General features: G+C 42.0%; 2 protein-coding genes and 2 long non-coding RNA genes across 7 annotated transcripts in view; 2 read left to right on the top strand and 2 right to left on the bottom strand.

The window, feature by feature from the left end:
• LOC113589338 (uncharacterized) overlaps positions 1-4,170 on the top strand; it is an 8,897-nt gene extending 4,727 nt beyond the window's left edge. For 2 of the 3 annotated variants that reach the window (XR_014124511.1, XR_003411965.3), the window contains exons 2-4: positions 2,269-2,366; positions 3,171-3,244; positions 3,898-4,170. This is a non-coding gene — a long non-coding RNA (uncharacterized LOC113589338). Of the gene's footprint in view, positions 1-2,268; positions 2,392-3,170; positions 3,245-3,897 lie in introns of all 3 variants that reach the window. The other variant, XR_014124510.1, reaches the window with a different exon arrangement.
• LOC113589337 (uncharacterized) overlaps positions 1-4,672 on the bottom strand; it is a 12,174-nt gene extending 7,502 nt beyond the window's left edge. Inside the window, exon 1 of the long non-coding RNA XR_003411964.3 lies at positions 4,166-4,672. This is a non-coding gene — a long non-coding RNA (uncharacterized LOC113589337). The remainder of the gene's footprint in view (positions 1-4,165) is intronic.
• Positions 4,673-8,079: 3,407 nt separating this feature from the next.
• Positions 8,080-10,911, bottom strand: glulb (glutamate-ammonia ligase (glutamine synthase) b). Its single transcript, XM_035524204.2, has 6 exons — positions 10,746-10,911; positions 10,322-10,483; positions 10,039-10,185; positions 9,783-9,910; positions 9,491-9,690; positions 8,080-9,099 (listed from the first exon to the last, which is right to left on the bottom strand). The coding sequence occupies exons 1-6, from the start codon at positions 10,909-10,911 to the stop codon at positions 8,784-8,786; spliced, it is 1,119 nt and encodes a 372-aa protein (XP_035380097.1). The 3' UTR covers positions 8,080-8,783.
• A 188-nt stretch (positions 10,912-11,099) lies between these two features.
• Positions 11,100-17,326, top strand: LOC118241024 (uncharacterized). Of its 2 annotated transcripts, XM_081717398.1 has the most exons (3): positions 11,100-11,131; positions 12,351-12,459; positions 13,211-17,326. In XM_081717398.1, the coding sequence occupies exon 3, from the start codon at positions 14,036-14,038 to the stop codon at positions 14,942-14,944; it is 909 nt and encodes a 302-aa protein (XP_081573524.1). In that variant the 5' UTR covers positions 11,100-11,131; positions 12,351-12,459; positions 13,211-14,035; the 3' UTR covers positions 14,945-17,326. The 2 variants fall into 2 exon arrangements, with proteins under 2 accessions (XP_081573524.1, XP_035379909.2); XM_035524016.2 differs by lacking the exons at positions 11,100-11,131; positions 12,351-12,459 and having other exon boundaries at positions 12,465-13,241; positions 14,080-17,326.
• Positions 17,327-20,000: the final 2,674 nt, after the last annotated feature.

Genomic DNA, 20,000 nt, shown 5'->3' with positions numbered 1-20,000 from the left:
TGTCTTTACTGGATCTCTACCTTTACTGGACTGTCTTTCGTTACTGGATCTCTGTCTTTACTGGACTGTCTTTCTTTACTGGATCTCTGTCTTTACTGGATCTTTGTCTTTACTGGACAGTCTTTCTTTACTGGATCTCTGTCTTTCTTTACTAGATCTCTGTCTTTACTGGACTGTCTTTCTTTACTGGATCTCTGTCTTTACTGGATCTCTTTCTTTACAGGAACTGTGTTTCTTTACGGGATTTCTGTCTTTACTGGATCTCTGTCTTTACTGGACTGTCTTTCTTTACCGGATCTTTGTCTTTACTAGACTGTCTTTCTTTACTGGATCTCTTTCTTTACAGGAACTGTCTTTCATTATGGGATTTCTGTCTTTACTGGATCTCTGTCTTTACTGGACTGTCTTTCTTTACTGGATCTCTGTTTTTCTGATGGCATCACTACTGATGGAAACACTGAGCCACCCAAGTACTTCAGAACTCAATAAATGACACTGAACAAACTCAAAACATACAATTAATGGAATTATGGCCTTTTAAATGGTCAAAATGTGAAATTTTCTTAACTGGCATGCCAATCAACTGAAGTTACTTAGCCTGTATTTTCAAATGAAGACATGTAATCCCACAAACAGATGAATATTTGCTACATTACAAGTCCTACTAAGGGATGATTTCCAGCCTGAAGCTGTAGGTAGTCATCAGTTTTTAATATTATCAAACAGGAAACAAATATTATCTCCTGAAATGAGAGGACAATATATAATAAAAGTCTCTCTCTCTCCATCTAGTCTCGTCATCTAGCCAAACCCCCACACCCCCCTTTGATAGGTCAGTATCACATAATTTCATTTACTCATGCTTGACTGGTTTTTCTTTTTAAAGTGACAGAAGGAACACCTAACAATGGTACTTGTGTGTGGAAACTATGTGGACTTGTTCAATTTCTTTAGCTTTAATACAGTGAGGCATTTAGATTATATTCCTCAGATATTCGATTTCTCATTTATATGACAGTACGGGACTTTATTACAGGAAAGATAAGAGGAGTAACTGGCCAACTCACTCAGAACAGCACCCACATTTAAGGAAAATGTTACAGATTTTGAACTAACAGTAGAAACCCAAATCTAAAGTATGCCAAACAATTTAGTTGCATTTCTAAAAATAACTCTAAGTGACTGTTCTGATTTTATAATATGCTGAGAAATGTGATGGCCAGGCTAAGTCTTTGTCCACTGGCCTGAAGAAAATCTGTGCTGGGAAATGGTTTCCTGATCTTGGCTCAGACGAGCTCTCTCATGGTGAGGTGGTCAGCTCTGGTGAGTGAGCATGAGAGGAAACACGTGAGGCTTTATGCCCTGGTCTCAGCTCTTTAGGCTGTTCCAGCAGAGGGGTTTCAGCACGAACTTTGACCTTCCAGGGTTTTAGGGTTGTTTTTTTTTAAACAAGTCATAGGCCCAGTAGTAGATGTATATTACACCTCAAATCTACACGTACACGTTGTGTAATACTGCATGGTATTTATAATGCAGTCACACAGTGATGACGGCGAACAGAACAGCACTGCAGGAATGCAGCCAAACTTCTGTTTTTTTCTGATCATTCTGTAAGAGGGAGGCTGGGTTGGGAGGCCATTGTTACATAAAGGAACTGTGTGTACTGTAGAGTAATCGTGACCGTTTATCCCACAGACTCTCTGAAGGAGCTTTTGTCAAGTGTCACTCTCCTGCTCCCTCTCTTTCTCTCTCTCCCTCTCTCTCTCACTCTCTCCCTCCCTCTCTCTCGCACTCTCTCTCTCCCTCCCTCTCTCTCTCACTCTCTCTCTCTCCCTCTCTCTCTCACTCTCTCCCTCCCTCTCTCTCACTCTCTCTCTCCCTCCCTCTCTCTCTCCCTCTCCATCCCTCTCTCCCTCTCTCTCTCACTCTCTCCCTCCCTCTCTCTCGCACTCTCTCTCTCCCTCCCTCTCTCTCTCCCTCTCCATCCCTCTCTCCCTCTCTCTCTCACTCTCTCCCTCCCTCTCTCTCGCACTCTCTCTCTCCCTCCCTCTCTCTCCCTCTCCATCCCTCTCTCCCTCTCTCTCTCACTCTCTCCCTCCCTCTCTCTCACACTCTATCTCTTCCTCCCTCTCTCTCTCCCTCTCCATCCCTCTCTCCCTCTCTCTCTCACTCTCTCCCTCCCTCTCTCTCTCACTCTCTCTCTCCTTCTCTTTCCCTCTCTCTCACTCTCTCCTTCTCACCCCCCCCCACTCTCTCTCCCTCACTTAGGGCTCTGTGGAAATTTCCTAAACAAGCTGATTAAATCACGCTGAATGGGGAGACGAGGATTCGTTTGTGCTGGGAAGCTCCATGGAGGCGTGTATGAGGTGGGCGTTGAGACGAGGGAATCGGGTGGGCCATTTTTTCTTTCTAACTGCCATCCTGTGTGTTTTCCTTTCCTTTCAAAGTGTCGCCCTGTCTGTTTTTCCTTTTCTTACTTGCAAAAACGAGCCTGGCACAGCGGATAGTGCCAGAGGAAGTCAGGATACTTTCGGAACTAAGCGTTTGTTTTGTCAGGACACTTTAAGACTATGTGCTTGTTTTTAATTGGGTTTTAAAATCAGGCCATGTTTTAACATCAATGGATTTTCTTTTGTAAATCTTTGTCTTCTGAAGACAAAACCAGTGTGCATCAGATATGCTGCAAAGTGACAATGGTCATTATCATATTGTAAAGACATAATTCATAGCACTGATGTATAAAGGCATTGCTGCCTGACGGAGCAGCAGCCACAGGCTGACAAACAGCAGATGAACGTAGACACCAAGTCCAACATAAACACCCAACACAGCGCTGTGTCAGCCTGGCTGGCTCAACGTAGCAAAGCACCATGAAGTCATCAACTCGTCTTCGTCTCTCCACACGCAGAAGAGTTGAGCACTGAAACGTTAGGGTCCTAACTGAGACCTTTGACCTGTTTCAGGCCAGGGACATCTAAAGGTTAGTGAAGTGCATGGTATCGTGTGTTTTTAAGGGCGATGTGTAAATAGAAGCTGCAGCCACAGTCCTTGACATTTCCTGAGTTGGGGCAGAAGGCAATCTTGCCAGTGCACTCACGGCAGAGTGCAGGCTCTCCGAGACAAAGGTGGTGTGAGATCCTAATTCCTTCTGCTTTGTTTACCACCACCAGCTTCAGAGTGCAGCATCGTTCAGAGAGAAGAGGCCCAGAGTGGAAAATTCCAGCATCTGTGCAGAAAGTGTCAGGTAGCAAATAGAGGGTATTCACCTTTGGTTTTCAAGTATGTGGTTTCACCAGTAGTTTCAGAGTGTTGAACCAGTATTCATTATTTGTATGCGGTCACAAAATGACTGAACTCTGGCTGCCAGTAAGCTCAGATATCTTAAAAATTACAGCCAGAGTGATTATTAGATTCCTACCAGCTAAAACGAACACTGTGTAGGCCTGGACATGTGTGTGTTTATACATGTGTGCTTGGATGTATATTTATCTCTTTGTGGGGGCCAAATGTTTTTGTGATAATTAGTAAATGGTAAATTAAACAGCAAAAAAATGAACTTTTTGTTGGTCCTCACTGAAGGAAATTGTCCTTTTTATGTGTTTATTTAAGCTTTTACCTAAAAGGGCAAAATATTTCCTTTAGGTTCCTGACGTAAGAGTTAGGGTTGTAAGTGTAGGTTCTTGATTAATTAGCTACAGAAATACACAGTTCAGTGGAAATACTCTGTAAGTGTGTGTATGTGTGTGTGTGTGTGTGTGTGTGTGTGTGTGTGTGTGTGTGTGTGTGTGTGTGTGTGTGTGTGGTGGTGGTGTTGAGGTCAAACTCACCATGTATGCTGCACTTAGTAAATGTGTGTGTGTGTATGTGTGTGTTTATGTGCACGTGTGTGTCTTACAGAGGACACCATTTGGATCAGATGACCTCAGTAGCTGTGGGCCAACTGGCAAACACCACTGACAGATTAGAGGACTGAAGAGCAGGGCAATGCGCTCCAAGCATGACACACACTCAGTAAACAGTAAACACACAAATGTGTTTAATAAGTGGCCTCCGAAATAAACAATCTGCCATTAACACACACGCACACACACCTAATTTAATTCACCCTATGATCATGTACCTCATATATAATAATAGAGTCTACATGAAGACAATTGTTACTTACTGTCTGCTAGTGGCTTGTTGCAGAGTCACTTAAGCCTGGGCCGCAGCTGCAGAGATCTTACATGGGGACAGGTTGCTCTGGTGTCCTCTTCCCAGCATGCTGCCTGCTTTCCCAGCTGCTCAGGTTAAGCATGCGACCTTGACTTCAGCGTCATGTCACTTTGTCCCTAAACACCCCGCCACTGGGTGCACTTAGGGGTCACGTGATGGCTTTCAGATGCACAGAAACTTCTCATTAGTTAACGCGACTCTTTGAGGTGGCCCTGTGATGTTAACAGAAACAGCAGCCGCAGCAACACTGATAATACACTTTCAAATGTCTCAAACTCGCCTGAGTCATGGCAGCAAACACTTACACCGTTCACGCACACACACGGAGGAGGACAGCACATGGCACTTTAGCCCCCAACCTCATCAGGTTCTTCACACGGTGTCTGTGCCTCCTTGAACTCGGACCAGCATGGTCAACTGGCAAGGCAATCTTGCTTTATTTGTCAAGTAAAGCTGTCTCCTGATGGTGGTGCTTAATGTACTTAAATTAGAATTCTCTTTTGCAGAACCATAAAGATATTTGTAATCCTGGTGACAGACACTGCTTGCAGCTCAGGGACAGGCTGATGAAGGAGACAGAGGTTTAAATAGATTCCTGAGTTATACTAGCAGAAAGTCTTCTTCCAAGTGCCAGCAAGCTGAATGGGTAATGGGAACCAGTGTGCTTGACCCAGATAGCTTACGTAACAACCGGCGTTTACCCCCCCCTATCATCCCTCCATAGCACAACATACACATTGTCTGGGTTCTTCCAGCTGCCATGGCAACCAGGCTTCTCACACACACACCCAACCCTAAGCTTTCCTCCAAACCCTGTTGTCCAGGAATCCTTTTAATTCTGTTGAGATCCCATGTTGTGTGCGTGCATGTGTGCGTGCGTGTGTATATGTGTCTGTGTCTGTGTGTGTGTGTGTGTGTGTGTGTGTGTGTGTGTGTGTGTGTGTGTGTGTGTGTGTATGTGTGTATATGGCTGTGGATAAAGATGCAATAAAGGGAAGCATTTGATTATCATCATATATCATCTCACAGTCATCACTTCCATAACACTGTAGCCTTTAGCCACCAACTGCCCATTGGAAGGGAGGGGCAATAGGCAGATCAGTGGGCGGAGCAGTGGGCGGAACAGGCACCAGACTGTCCTGGTGCATTCAGTTCCAAAATGTTCTGAGACTTGTTATGGTTCTTTCTGTGCTCACCAGATCAGAGGACACCCTAGAACTGTGCCAGCCTGCCCTCTTTAACCCACCTTTTAATCGGGTTCATTTGGACTTGTTCAGACAGAAGGCTGCAATGATGGAACACAGATAGGGTCCTGGGTTGAGGAGAGAAGGTCAGAGGTCATGAGGTCAGACGTCATGCCAGTTGAGACATGAAGTGGCTGTACATTCTTTACTGCTGGTTAAATCTTGACGCTGGAGGCTATAACGTAACATCAACCTCACAGACAGCCCCCTACCCCCACCTGCTGTGTGAGTTGTGGGTGATGAGGGTGGGGATATTTGAATCTCTCGTTTGTAATAGATTCATATTACAGTCCGATTAATAGCCCTGACTCATCTTCAGTATTTATGAAGCCTAGTTTTTTGTGTGTGTGTCTTTCTCCCTCCGGTGTTTAATTACGAGGATTCAGAGTGATTTTAGAAGCTCTGTTATGTTTGTTTGTTGCGGGTAAGTGTGTCAGGAGTCTTTCACCTCTAATTGGCGTCCTTCCTTTGAGAAAAGTGTGTTTTTAGTTCATACCAGAATGCCATTCATGGTTAGTTAGATTTTGTGGGAGCTAAACCATATACACCAGTTTGTTAGACATTTGGTTCGTCTCTCAGGCCACTTCCATTTTTCATCTTTGATGAAGACTCTACCCTGCTGCTCTATTCTCTGCATGTATATGGTAGTGTAACATATGGAGCTAATAATACACAGACCAGATTATTAGTATCCATCTGTAGTTTTTCAATAGCTGTATGTTGCTTTATTGAAAAGAATGCGCAGCCAGCTTGTTGGGTTGTAATGACACTGGCCTAATTTAAGCTCTGGTACGTCCTGTCCAGTTTCTCCATAATGTCCTGTGTTTGTGGTTTATGGTACCTACTTTAGAGCTGGTGAAGGTTCAGGGAGCAGAAGGTTCAGGGCAGCTACATTTGACTCCTTTCACATTATACAGCTTCCCCACAGATCTCCGAAGAGTACGTCCTTACAACGGCGTTTTGTGGCAGCTGCGCTATACAGCCATCCTGGGGGGCTTTGGTGGCTAGATCTGGGTCTGTGGGGGGGCACAGCCACGACCATGCAGTTACCGCATGTTAAATTCCACCTCAGCAATGTGACTGACCTCCTCCTGCCCTCGTGTACTGAGGGTTGGGACAGAACACACGTACACACATGTACACAGACCCCCCCCCCCACACACACACACACACGCACACAAGCCAAAACAACAGGTCAGACCACTCTATCTACTTCCTGCCGTGGAATGGAATGGGTCCCACATGTGATATTTACCAGAAAGATGTCTGAACTGAAGGGTTAATATTTCGGGTCGGCGGAGTCGCCGTTGGGTGTAATTGATCGCACGTGGCATTTCAGCCAAGTCCAAGCTGTATTGAGTTCCGGCACGAGAACATAGCATAGTCTGAGTTTCCTCTGTTCTACATGTCAGCACCAAAAAGCCCAGGAAATGAGATAAACTGTTGGTAATGTAGGCCTACATTAAAACTCCTTTTTGTGTACCAGAGGCAGTGATGTTGTAATTATGTAATTCCATGTCTTAAATGTGCATTATGCCATTATGTCTTAATGTCATTTAATGTATGTCTTAATGTCATTTAAGGTCTGAATGTCATTTAATGTATGTTGTAAAATCTCAAATTGTACAAGCCACCATGTCTTACCATAGCTCAGGTCAATGTTGTGAAATTTATTTGACAGTTCAGTGAATAATGTATTCATGCCCAATCTTAAAATATAAAAATGTAGCTTGTATTACAACCAATAGTGGATGCTTTGGAAGAAAAAGCAAAATATATATATTTTTAAATGATGATATAATAACATTGCATAAAGCACGTTTGAAAAATGTCACTGGGGGAATTTTGTTAGAAAATTGGCTTCCAATTTATTTGTCTTGACCATATCAGTCCCAGCAGTATGATTCTTTGATTTGATGGCGTCCTACTGAAACACTGTGTGTGTCTCTGGGCTCAGAACACAAAGCCTGTTTAAAATGCCTTCCACTGTTTACCGTTCAACCTCATGTGTCAAAGTGTGTGTGTGTGTGTGTGCTGGTTCATAAAGTACCAGCTGGGAATGCAACATGGAAGAGCAGGTTTCAGATTAAAGTCATTCACTTTCTTCTAACACATGAATCCCAGAGAAGTGATGAAAGGGTGATTTTATGGCAAGCTTTACTCTGAATGGTGCAATGTTTGTAGATCATAAAACCAGTCCAGACGGGGACACCCCGGACATCCTGTCACTTGCCACCAAGTGACCAGAGAGACAGAGTAAGTCATATTTTCCAATATTTTCTAAATTTAATATCTAATATTTTCAAATTCCACTTCATATACCACCAGGTATACTAGCACCTAGCTGATGAGATTAAGTCCAAAATCTTCACACTGCATGTGACTGCCATAACTTCTCTTATGTAACATTTTATACATTGTTATCTTTGTTTAGTTTAAAGGTTTTACTGGAAAGTTTAAATTATAGATGGTGCATGTTTCCAGAGCTGCAGGTTTTCCGGTTTCACACACACACACACACGCACTGATGCACGCATGCACACACAGCTGTCAAAAACTGCCCATCTCTACTAACACTTCAGTCCAAAATGACAACAAAAAAATGTGCCAAAGCAACACATTTGGGAAAAATACAAATGTTTTAATGTTGGTGATTGTTAAAAAAGTCAAGCAGCTTATTCTGTAATAAAATCAGACTGTAGGAGTTTAGAAAACTAAGCCTTTCATTAGGCAATAATAGGAATGATGAGGGAGTCAAATAAACTTTAGATTTCACCAGTGCATGTGTATCTTGTAAGAGCTAGGTTACAAGCCAGTAATCTAATTCCAAAACTGGAGTAGAATGTGGTAACTTCACTCTTATTACAATAATGTGTCATTGTCATTACGAGGCATAAAACTCGTAATCAGTTAATAAAAACCATGGTAGATGCATTTAGTCCAACAGAGGGCCACAAGTTACAGGTACAAAAATAACTAGGTGCTAGTTTTACAAGTGGTGCAGTATTCTTGTGTCTACCCTCTATTGCTCTACATCTTATCCAGCCAATGGAAGTAAAGGACTTATTAAAACAAAAACAAACTTGCAGTATGAACTCTAAAACCTTCGTGACCAACTGACCCAACATTTTGTTTTTTTGTTTTGTTTTTTCCCCTGGAAGAGTTCTATCTAGTCTCTCTCTTATATAACATTGACCAATCAACTACATACAAATTTTAAGTACAACCACACAAATTACAGTACGAACAAAATGCATACTGCAACCCCCGTAAGGACTGGCCCATTAGAGGCAGTGAGGTGGGCGGGGCTTCCTGGCCCCCAGTTCAGTTGTATTCCACAGGCTCCTCCCCTTCTTCGCTCAGGAGACACGTGCGAATAATGGCTTCCGTCACGGCGTACGGGTCGCAGTTGGCCGACGGCCGGCGGTCTTCGAAGTAGCCTCGCTTGTCTTGGCCCACAGAACGTGGGATGCGGATGCTAGCACCACGGTTAGCGACGCCAGCGGAGAACTCGTGGATGTTGGAGGTCTCGTGGTGGCCGGTCAGGCGTCTGGCGTTGTCCCGACCGCCTTTGGGATCGTAGACGCGAATGTGGTAATGATGCCTCTTGCCGAGCTTCTCGATCGCTTCCTCTATGTGCCTGCAGTCAGAGAAGAACCAGGTTGTGATCAGCTGAAAATTTCTACTTGAGATTCCTTTAACAGCAGTAGGACAGAGAGAAGGTGCCAGGTGGAGAACTGGGAGAAAGACCGTCCCTCCTTATTTAACTTCAACTTCCCATATAGCCCATATTCCCAACTTCTCTCTTCTGTTCTGCACGATGAAGCGTTCACAGCCATCCTCCCCCTCGTCCACATTCCCTAGACCCACTCAACTCCTACACCAATCTCGTGACGCTAGAAATTCCCAGACGTCTGCCGCAAAGCAGGAGTCCTCTCCACCCAGACGCAAGTTCTTACAATCTTACAAGCGTTCTCTCTTAAACAGAAGGCACCAGCCGGTAAAGCAATCATCTGTTTTCCCAGTCGTACCTCAGACCCCCTTCCTCTCGCATCTGCTTGGTGCTGAAGTTAGTGTGACACCCGGCGCCGTTCCAGTTTCCTGAGATGGGCTTGGGGTCGAACGAGACGACCACACCAAAGTCTTCACACACCCTATGCAGGATGAAGCGAGCGATCCAAAGATGGTCTCCCATGCTGATGCCTTCACACGGACCCACCTGGAACTCCCACTGTGGAATGGGAGGAGAAGCAGTGTCACACACACCTTTCAAGTGTAATTACACTGTCGTCACTGTTTACTTTTAAAAACACAAATGTTTACCTGTGCAGGCATAACTTCAGCATTGGTGCCACAGATCTCAACCCCAGCATACAGACAGGCCCTGTAATGGGCCTCCACGATGTCTCTTCCATAGGCTTTATCTGCTCCAACGCCACAGTAGTACGGACCTTTTCCAAAAGCAAACACCAGTATGAACCAGTATGTCCAGTATGAACATTCACACAGTAATCTGGAGTCAGGAAGATCAGACAGGCTTTTACTGGGGGGATAAATGTCTGTTGGTAAACTCGTTTACCTTGTGGTCCAGGAAAGCCGTTTGAGGGCCAACCAAAAGGATGACCGTCTGTGCCGAGAATCGTATACTCCTGCTCCATGCCGAACCACGGATGCTGGTTTTCCACCATGTCCATGACCTTCCTACATGTCTGACGGAGGTTTGTTTCTGATTCAGGAAGAAGAGAAATTCTGGTCATTAGGAGATCTTCTTATCTCCTCCTTACACATTGCCTCCATTTAACTACCCCAGATGTGATGTTAAAGTGGTAGAAAATCGTTATTAAAATCTTCCTAGTTCTTGCCTGCAGGTTTGCGGTTGTATTTAAACACTTCACACAGAACCAGCTTGTTGGGGTCCTTTCTAAACGGATCTCGGAAAATGGCCTTGGGGAGGAGGTACATGTCACTGTTGGAGCCTTCAGACTGGTAAGTACTTGAGCCATCAAAATTCCACTCTGGGAGATCTGTGAAGAAGCACTCATGAGCAACACAATAAGTACAATTCCCAGGAGGTCAATCTCACTTAAAGACGACACCCTTCTCCATTGTTAGCCGTGTGGAGGCGGTCTAGCTCTGTATTTTGTCAAGGCGTGCTTAGCTAGCTAGACAGTTAAAGTAGATAACATTAGCCAATTGACACAGGACAGTCACCTCAGAGTAAAGAAAGTGCACCAAGTTAAAAACACCCAGGCAGTCATGTGAATACAGCTTATATTAAAAACATACCTTCGATGGTTTTAGGTTCCGAATCCAGAGTCCTCGTCTTGCAGCGCAGCCCTTCCCCTGTCCCGTCAATCCAGATGTACATGGCCTGGACCTTGTCTCCCTGAGGGAGCTCCAAGTACTGCTGTTTCACACTTTTACTGAGTCTGGCGCTAGACGAAGTGGCCATTTTGCTTGGCTAGAAGAAACCTGAGAAAGGACACCGAACTTTTTTAGATTGAGATTTAGATTTAGATTTTAGTTTTTAGATTTTACTATCTTTTGCTAACTTAACAATGCCTGAATTTAAGAATTAGTCATTTAGTTTTTTTAAGTTACCGGAGACCAACAACATAGAAAGACAATCTGTCCTGAATTTACCCTGCCACACACAAACGGCACAATCACAGGTAATAACTTAACTAACGCCATGTAAATATATATCTTTATACCCTAGGGGTTAAGGTAGTTATCTGAATATATATCTGAATATATATCTTTATACCCTAGGGGTTAAGGTAGTTATCTGAATATATATCTAAATATATATCTTTATACCCTAGGGGTTAAGGTAGTTATCTGAATATATATCTGAATATATATCTTTATACCCTAGGGGTTAAGGTAGTTATCTGAATATATATCTAAATATATATCTTTATACCCTAGGGGTTAAGGTAGTTATCTGAATATATATCTAAATATATATCTTTATACCCTAGGGGTTAAGGTAGTTATCTGAATATATATCTGAATATATATCTTTATACCCTAGGGGTTAAGGTAGTTATCTGAATATATATCTGAATATATATCTTTATACCCTAGGGGTTAAGGTAGTTATCTGAATATATATCTAAATATATATCTTTATACCCTAGGGGTTAAGGTAGTTATCTGAATATATATCTGAATATATATCTTTATACCCTAGGGGTTAAGGTAGTTATCTGAATATATATATATATATATATATCTTTATAATTTGACCCCGATTAGCAGAATAGAGCTCAGCCACTAATCATACTAGAGAACTGCTCATGTGCAGTGGGGCTGAGGTGACTACACTAGGTTAGTTAGTTACGATTATTAGCTAAGAAAGGACAGGAATGAGATAGGAATAGGCGTATGGATAGGGATAGGGATAGGAATAGGATAGGAATACGATAGGACAGAAATAGGAGCTACCTTACCACTATTGCTTCACAATAGTTCCTAGCCGGTGATGCAATAGACAAAGGAAATTGCGGCGGTGTAGCTACTATGCATTATAGTTACATTATAGTTGCATTATAGTTACATATGGTCACACTATAGTTACATATAGTTACATTATAGTTATATATGGTTTAGCCAGCGCCAAAAGAATTTAATTTAGAAAAGTCCAGTCACCCAGCCCTTGTGTTGGTTAGGACATAACGACCGGAGGGAAATAGAAGCAGAATCTAGGGTTGAAAATAGCTCAAAGCCTAGCGAACCTAGAGGTACTGTGATCCTGTAATGATTAATACAAAGGTCAGTGTAGTACAGTATTAAAAATGAAGATCCATACCTTTAAGGATAAATAATTACTCCGTCCAGCTGTTTTCAGATTAAACGACGTATATTTTTTCTCATTCTCTTGTGAAGCGTTGAGGCGACCGGCTGAACTTTTAAAGTACTCCATAACATAGACCCGCTTGTGATTGGACGAGCAGAAGCTTGGATCTAAACATTCCGTTTGTGATTGGACGAACAGGTACATGCATGTAAATGTGCTGCTGTGGATTGGAGGAGCAGAAACGCGCATGTAAATGAAACATACCCAGTTTGGGATTTGGTTGAGCAGACACGTGATCGTACTCTGGGACGGCAAGAGAAGGGAAGCAACCCATTGAAGAGCGCTCGCGTTTTTTAGAAACAGCATTTGTGTGTGTGTGTGTGTGTGTGTGTGTGTGTGTGTGTGTGTGTGTGTGTGTGTGTGTGTGTGTGTGTGTGTGTGTGTGTGTGTGTGTGTGTGTGTGTGTGTGATATACGACGGCGTGTTAAATACTTTGCACATTTTAACATGAAGTTTGGGACAAGATTTTTTTGTCACCTAAAGACGTTTTTCAATCGCGTGTCAATGTTAGTGCTGAGGGTATGATGATCCCTGGTGGCCACTCAAGGAAAAACAACGTTTCCCCGGGTCGATTTCTAGAGTAAAAACGTTATATTTAGAAACTAGCAAATGAACAATGGATTCAAGGTTTCATTTGTAAACATTTCGTGACCATAAACAAGGCTGTCTTGAATTATTAAAAAAAGGGGGTTCTAAACTTTATGCAGGCTAACGCAAATCAGTTACACTTTATTCAGAATAACTAGTTGGCATTATTAACCAGTGTATTACTATAGATACAAAGAAGATTTTAGTGCTACTTGAAAGATGAATGTTTATCATTTTTAAAGCATAATGATGGGAGTCACTGTTTGTCTTTATTTTTTCTTTGTTTTGTTTTTTTTTAAAGATATTTGGCCAGCTCCCTCATGCCTGCTCAGGTACTTCAGTGCCTCCATCATCATTATAAATGTGTGTTATTACAGTATAGAGGTAGCTTTTATGCAACCTGTTAGTCCTTATGCTTCAGACTGAAGCACATCCATTAGAGTGGTTTCTCACCTTGGTCTGTCAGAAAAAAAAGATTCAAACATACAAATAATATACAATTCTAAGTGAATTCTAATGCTCAGTTTTTTGCACCCATGCCCTATTTTCTTTGATTCATTTCTGGCTCAGGGATGTCTACTAAATTGCCCTGATTATAGAACTTTCTATAAGCCCTATCTGTGGTGCACAGAGAACTGTGCATTTCAATTAGACTGTAATTTTTTATTAGTAACTGTTACATTATTAAAAAATGAAGGGAGTTTAGATAAGAACCTGATTTGGCCTTTTTGATTCAGATTATGCGTTCCTGCTGGACTGTGCATTCACATTGTCTGAAACAGTCTCCAGACTGGGGACGAATTCCCTCAATTCAGCTCTAATTTGCATTCCACATTACTAACTAAGTGCAGAATTTCAGCTTGTTGGCTGTACTGGCAGAACTGGTGCAGATGATGTGAAAATGAACCCAATCCTTCTTACATTCTAGAGTGTGTACAGCATGATTCAAACCGATTAAATATAAAGAACAAAATGTAACATTTAAGGTTTGGGGCTGTACTCATTTGTGTAGATGCTTTTAAGGTTACGTGTGTGATAACAGAGGAGTTATTAGTGCTCTGTGTGCATGTGTTTGTATGTTTGCTTGCATGTGCATGTGTGTTCATGTTGAGTGTGAAAGCAGATAATGATGCTCAGGAGCAATTCTCAGGATGAACCACGTCTCCTCAGTATTGAACACCTGCAGGGCATCGCACAACTTCAGGACATCACACACGTGCAGGAGAGATCAGGAGTACACACCTTCAGGACATCACACACCTGCAGGAGAGATCAGGATTGCACACCTTCAGGACATCACACACCTGCAGGAGAGATCAGGAGTAGACACCTTCAGGACGTCGCACACCTGCAGGAGAGATCAGGAGTGCACACCTTCAGGACATCACACACCTGCAAGAGAGATCAGGAGTACACACCTTCAGGACGTCGCACACCTGCAGGAGAGATCAGAAGTACACACCTTCAGGACGGCACACACCTGCAGGAGAGATCAGGAGTACACACCTTCAGGACGGCACACATCTGCAGGAGAGATCAGGAGTACACACCTTCAGGACATCACACACCTGCAGGAGAGATCAGGAGTAGACACCTTCAGGACGGCACACACCTGCAGGAGAGATCAGGAGTACACACCTTCAGGACGGCACACACCTGCAGGAGAGATCAGGAGTACACACCTTCAGGACGGCACACATCTGCAGGAGAGATCAGGAGTAGACACCTTCAGGGCGTCACACACCTGCAGGAGAGATCAGGAGTAGACACCTTCAGGACGGCACACACCTGCAGGAGAGATCAGGAGTACACACCTTCAGGACGGCACACACCTGCAGGAGAGATCAAGAGTAGACACCTTCAGGGCGTCACACACCTGCAGGAGAGATCAGGAGTAGACACCTTCAGGACGTCGTACACCTGCAGGAGAGATCAGAAGTACACACCTTCAGGACATGTGCAGAGTCTTTGCTGCCCGTACCATAGGGAGACGTCACCATGGCAGGCCAAAAATGTGACGTGGAGGTGCATGTGATGAGTAACCATAGCGACCTCTGGTGTTCCAGGGATGAGGAACTCTGATAGCCAGAAGTGCACATATCTGCCGCTTGCCTGACAGCTGTAAACAAATGACCTTAGTTTCATTTGTGCAAAGACGCAGGTTGACCCCCAAATGGCTGATTTTGCGTTACTCATAAAAATATCACCTATTGGTAAAAGAGCAACTTTCCTGTTTTCACACAGCAGAAAGAGAAAAATATATATTAAAATAACACCAGTAGTGGAGTTACAATCACTAACAGTGATTGTAACAGGAAACAAATGTTGCTGTCATTTATTGTCTGAACAAACATAAATATGAAATTTATGAAGGAATTTATTTAGGAAATGCAAAAATATACATTAATACATTACAACTCTCCAAAGCTAGGTAGCCTAAAAGACTAAAACAACAGGAAGTCAAGGACTGGCAGGGAGATACGTGCCATGTATTTTGCACTGTTAGGTGTTTACACAGAGGATGTCCCTCTGAACACTGTCAGGTGTTTACACAGAGGATGTCCCTCTGAACACTGTCAGGTGTTTACACAGAGGATGTCCCTCTGAACACTGTCAGGTGTTTACACAGAGGATGTCCCTCTGAACACTGTCAGGTGTTTACACAGAGGATGTCCCTCTGAACACTGTCAGGTGTTTACACAGAGGATGTCCCTCTGAACACTGCCAGGTGTTTACACAGAGGATGTCCCTCTGAACACTGTCAGGTGTTTACACAGAGGATGTCCCTCTGAACACTGTCAGGTGTTTACACAGAGGATGTCCCTCTGAACACTGTCAGGTGTTTACACAGAGGATGTCCCTCTGAACACTGTCAGGTGTTTACACAGAGGATGTCCCTCTGAACAGTGACTGTCAATGTCAACACTAGAAACTGTTCAATGATGGAAACAAATTTGTCACTGTATATAAATGCATTTGTCAGGCTCGGTAGGCAGAAGAGGTGTTGAATGCAGGTAGAAATAATGTTTACTATAACAACAAAGGGATGATCCAGAAATAAAGTGTCAGAAACCCACCTGGTATAGAAAACAACAGAGAAGTGGCTTGGAAACACTAAAGACAGGCAGAGAGATACTTTGCAAAGAACAAGATAAACGGAGTGTTTAAGTATACAGACACATTAGGGCCAACAAGAATGGGCACGCACAGGAGGATTATGGGGAATGTAGTCTTCAGGAGGCAGGCTGGCGGCGTGACAGCATCTGGTCTTAGCCAATCAGATTAATTGTTCAATTTAGTTTGGTAGTTTTAGCAAAGTAAAAAGTTAAATACTAGTGATAAAAATGAGAACTGCAATATACAAGTTATACATCAAGTTAAATTTTTGATTCTATTATATTCAAATTCAGTTATATTCAAATTGAACCCTATTCAAGCTAATTAAACAACTTAAACAGATAGGCCTCTAGACCATGTCATTTTTCTCTTTGGGACACTTCGTAAATGTTGTTCGTACCTAAGAGAAAATTCTTAACATGAGGAAAACTGGTGATTGAGGCAAATCGTTCGCACAAGCAATTTAAGATCGGACTCTTGCACGAGAGGACTTCTTGCATGAGAGCTATTCTTTCAGAGACATCTCGGTCCTTTCAGTCACATGACTGACTGGGCATAACCCAAATGGACTGTGGAACGTGGCATCTTCAGGGAGTCATTAACTCAAATACTGAGCTGGAGGTGCCAGTTTCTGCCCTGTTCCCAAACATCACGCTGGAACGGAAACTTGTCTTGTAGTGGTAATGGTGGGATCATGGAAACAAGCATAATTCCCCACAAATAGAAATGGAATTATGACATCACTGATGGTCATAGCACAGGAATCGGATAAATGGAATAGGTAGGATTATGTAAAATATGTACGTTATGTAGTGCAAGTACAATATGTATCATGCAGAATATGTAGGTTATGCAGCATATTAAAGGAGGGGATGGTTTGTAAAAGCTTTAAGAAGCAACCAAACATACTGACATGAACATGAAAGGGTTTTTTAAACTTTTATTTTCACTGAGCCTGCACACTATATGTGCAGACTTTTATTACAATATTGGTCTCTGTGACACCAATATAACGGAAAGTCACAACATGCCAACAAGCACTCTATTTAACCAGGTGTAATTGTTTTTAAAGTATTCATATTAAGATATTTACATTAGATGTTTATATTTAGTTTAGGGAGCACAGTTTTTTTTTTTCGAAAAAGCCCTGAACCATGTCCCTTTAACTGTTCATCAAGGTGTATTTAGTATATCACCGCAACTCTATGTGACCATTAATGAAACGTTGTTAATAAGAAAATACGTGCAGTAGTTTTTAATTGTAAATCTGTTCTTGTAAAGTGTTCTAATAAATAATGACTTTTAATAAAGTGGCTGGTGAGTGTATTTTAAGGTGAACTGGGAAATAATTACAATATTGTGAGTGAAACATTCACTTTTAATTTTGAGCTGAATGTACACCTGCTGCTCTTTGCATTTGTAGAATATGTAGAATATGTAGAATATATAGTTTATGTAGAATATGTGGAATATATAGTTTATGTAGAATATGTAGAATATATAGTTTATGTAGAATATATAGTTTATGTAGAATATGTGGAATATATAGTTTATGTAGAATATGTAGAATATATAGTTTATGTAGAATATGTAGAATATATAGTTTATGTAGAATATGTAGGTTATGTAGCATATTAAAGGAGGGATTGGCTTGTAAAAGCTTTAAGAAGCAACCAAACATACTGACATGAACATGAAAGGGTTTTTTTAACTTTCACTTTCAGTGATCCTTTACAATCTTTCATTTACTGACTTTCATTACAATATTGGTCTCCATGATACCAATATAACTGAAAGTCACAACATTCCAACAAGCACTCTATTTAACAAATTGTGATTGTATTTAAAGTATACATTTTACATTTACATTTACGGTTTTTGTGCAGACTCTCTTATCCAGAGCGACTTACAAAAGCGCTTTGTCATCTACTCATATATATATCCTAACCAGTACAGCAGGTTACAGTACAAGATACCAATGAGCTAGAATACTGTAGAAATACAGGGATCAATGCTGATGACTAGAAATACAAAATACATAAGGTCTATCTCAGACAATAAGTGTAATAAACTAAGTACTAGAGTTTGTTAGTCAACATCAGTGTAATAAACAATACCCAATAGGAGCAGGGTCAGTGGTCATTTAAATATTCCACAAACAGATGGGTCTTCAGTCTGCGTTTGAAGATTGCAAGGGATTCTGTTGTCCGGACAGCAAGTGGAAGTTCATTCTACCATCTGGGAGCCAGGACAGGACAGAAAATAGTCTCCATAGTTGTCTTCCTTGAGACTTGATGCATGGCGTTTCAAACTGAGTAGTATTTGAGGTTTGAAGTACTCTAGGTATGGATCGGGCTTTGACCATTGACCTCATGTATGGAGGGGCTGGTTCATTTTTGGCTTTGTAGGTGAGCATCAAGACCAATGAAGGGAGCGCAGCAGTGGAGTAACGTGTGAACTTCGGAAGATTGAAGACCAGTCGTGCTGCTGCATTCTGGACAAGTTGTAGAGGTCTGATGGCTCTTAGAGGAAGACTAGCGAGTAGCGAGTTGCAGTAGTCTAGCTTTGATATCACAAGAGACTGCACAAGCACCTGGAAAGCTTCATGCAAGATAAAGGGACGAATCCTTCGTATGTTACAATGGAGAAATCTGCAAGACCGGGTTGTAGAACTTGGAAAATTTGAACGCATTTCTTCAATTAACCTACAGTTAATCCTATAGAAGCTGCGCACTAATATTCAAATAAAACTTTTTGAAAAGTGCGTGCAACTGCTGCCATCTGGCGGCCAGAGTATGACATAGCAGAAGGGGACGTCGATAAATCAGGCCTTGAGCGGTGCTACAGCTAATTATAAATTAATTTTAAATTAATTCCATTTGTTAGAGCTTCTCTTGTGTCACCCGCTATTCTCAGTTACCTGGAAACAACTGAAACACATAAAATGTATGTAAAAGCAACAACTACTGAATTATGTTATATTTCTGGATTTGTTTTATTGTCAGGAGAAATTAGCTTCGCGCATAGTCAAAGGTTGTATTAGGGTATAAGATGGTGGATATGGCCATTAACTTGACTGACATGCAAGCAGACCACGAGGGAATCTGTTTGTCTATTTGTGTTTTTGTCTGTCTATCTTTGTTTATCTGTTTTTGTTTATCTGTCTGTTTATTAATGTTTATATATCTGTTTGTTTACCTGTGTGTTTGTAGGTTTTTGTCTGTCAGTTGGTGTTTGTGTCCATCTATGTTCATCTGCCTGTCTGTGTATATCTGTCTATCTTTTTGTTGAGTTGTCTGTGTTTATCTGTCTGTCTGTCTGTGTTTGTCTGTCTGTCTGTCTGTCTGTCTGTCTGTCTGTCTGTCTGTGTCTGTCTGTATGTGTTTGTCTGTGTTTATCTGTCTGTCTGTCTGTGTTTGTCTGTCTTTGTTTATCTGTCTGTCTGTATGTGTTTGTCTGTCTGTCTTCTCTGACCCTCGCTGGTGGTTTCTTGCTCCTCCTTCTTATCACCACAGAACTTTAGTTTCAGTGTTAATGCCGAATAATTGAGATCAGTCTTACTGAATTAAGATTACTGCCTTAAGATTAATGACTAAATAATAAGACTGGAGTTTAAGAGGTTGACACAGTTGTGCCACTGTGTGTAAATCCAGCATGTTGGATTATATCAGTGATAAATGTAGCAGTGGAAAAAATGATCTTCTACCAGCAGCAGTTGGTGTAGGTTTGCCCTCCTGAATAACAGCCATTGTTGTTCTTTCTTGACAAGTTACTGAACTGTGTGATGTCCTCAGAGATGGGGCTAGCCAACAACCTTAACCTGCTCACCCTGTGAACAGAGACTAGAGTTTACTATTCATTCTGTGACCTTCTGAAATCGATGATTATTTCTTTGGTCTTTGTGCTGAGGGAAGTATTGCCTCTTGCACACCACGTTCTGCGTCTTCGCTCTGCAGGTTGACGCGCCGCTGATG

This window comes from Electrophorus electricus, chromosome 7 (genome assembly GCF_041902795.1).
Source record: "Electrophorus electricus isolate QZ-2024a chromosome 7, ASM4190279v1, whole genome shotgun sequence".
Classification (NCBI taxonomy): domain Eukaryota; kingdom Metazoa; phylum Chordata; class Actinopteri; order Gymnotiformes; family Gymnotidae; genus Electrophorus; species Electrophorus electricus.
The sequence above is the reverse complement of the archived record's forward strand: the minus strand, read 5'-3'. Positions and strand labels throughout refer to the sequence as shown.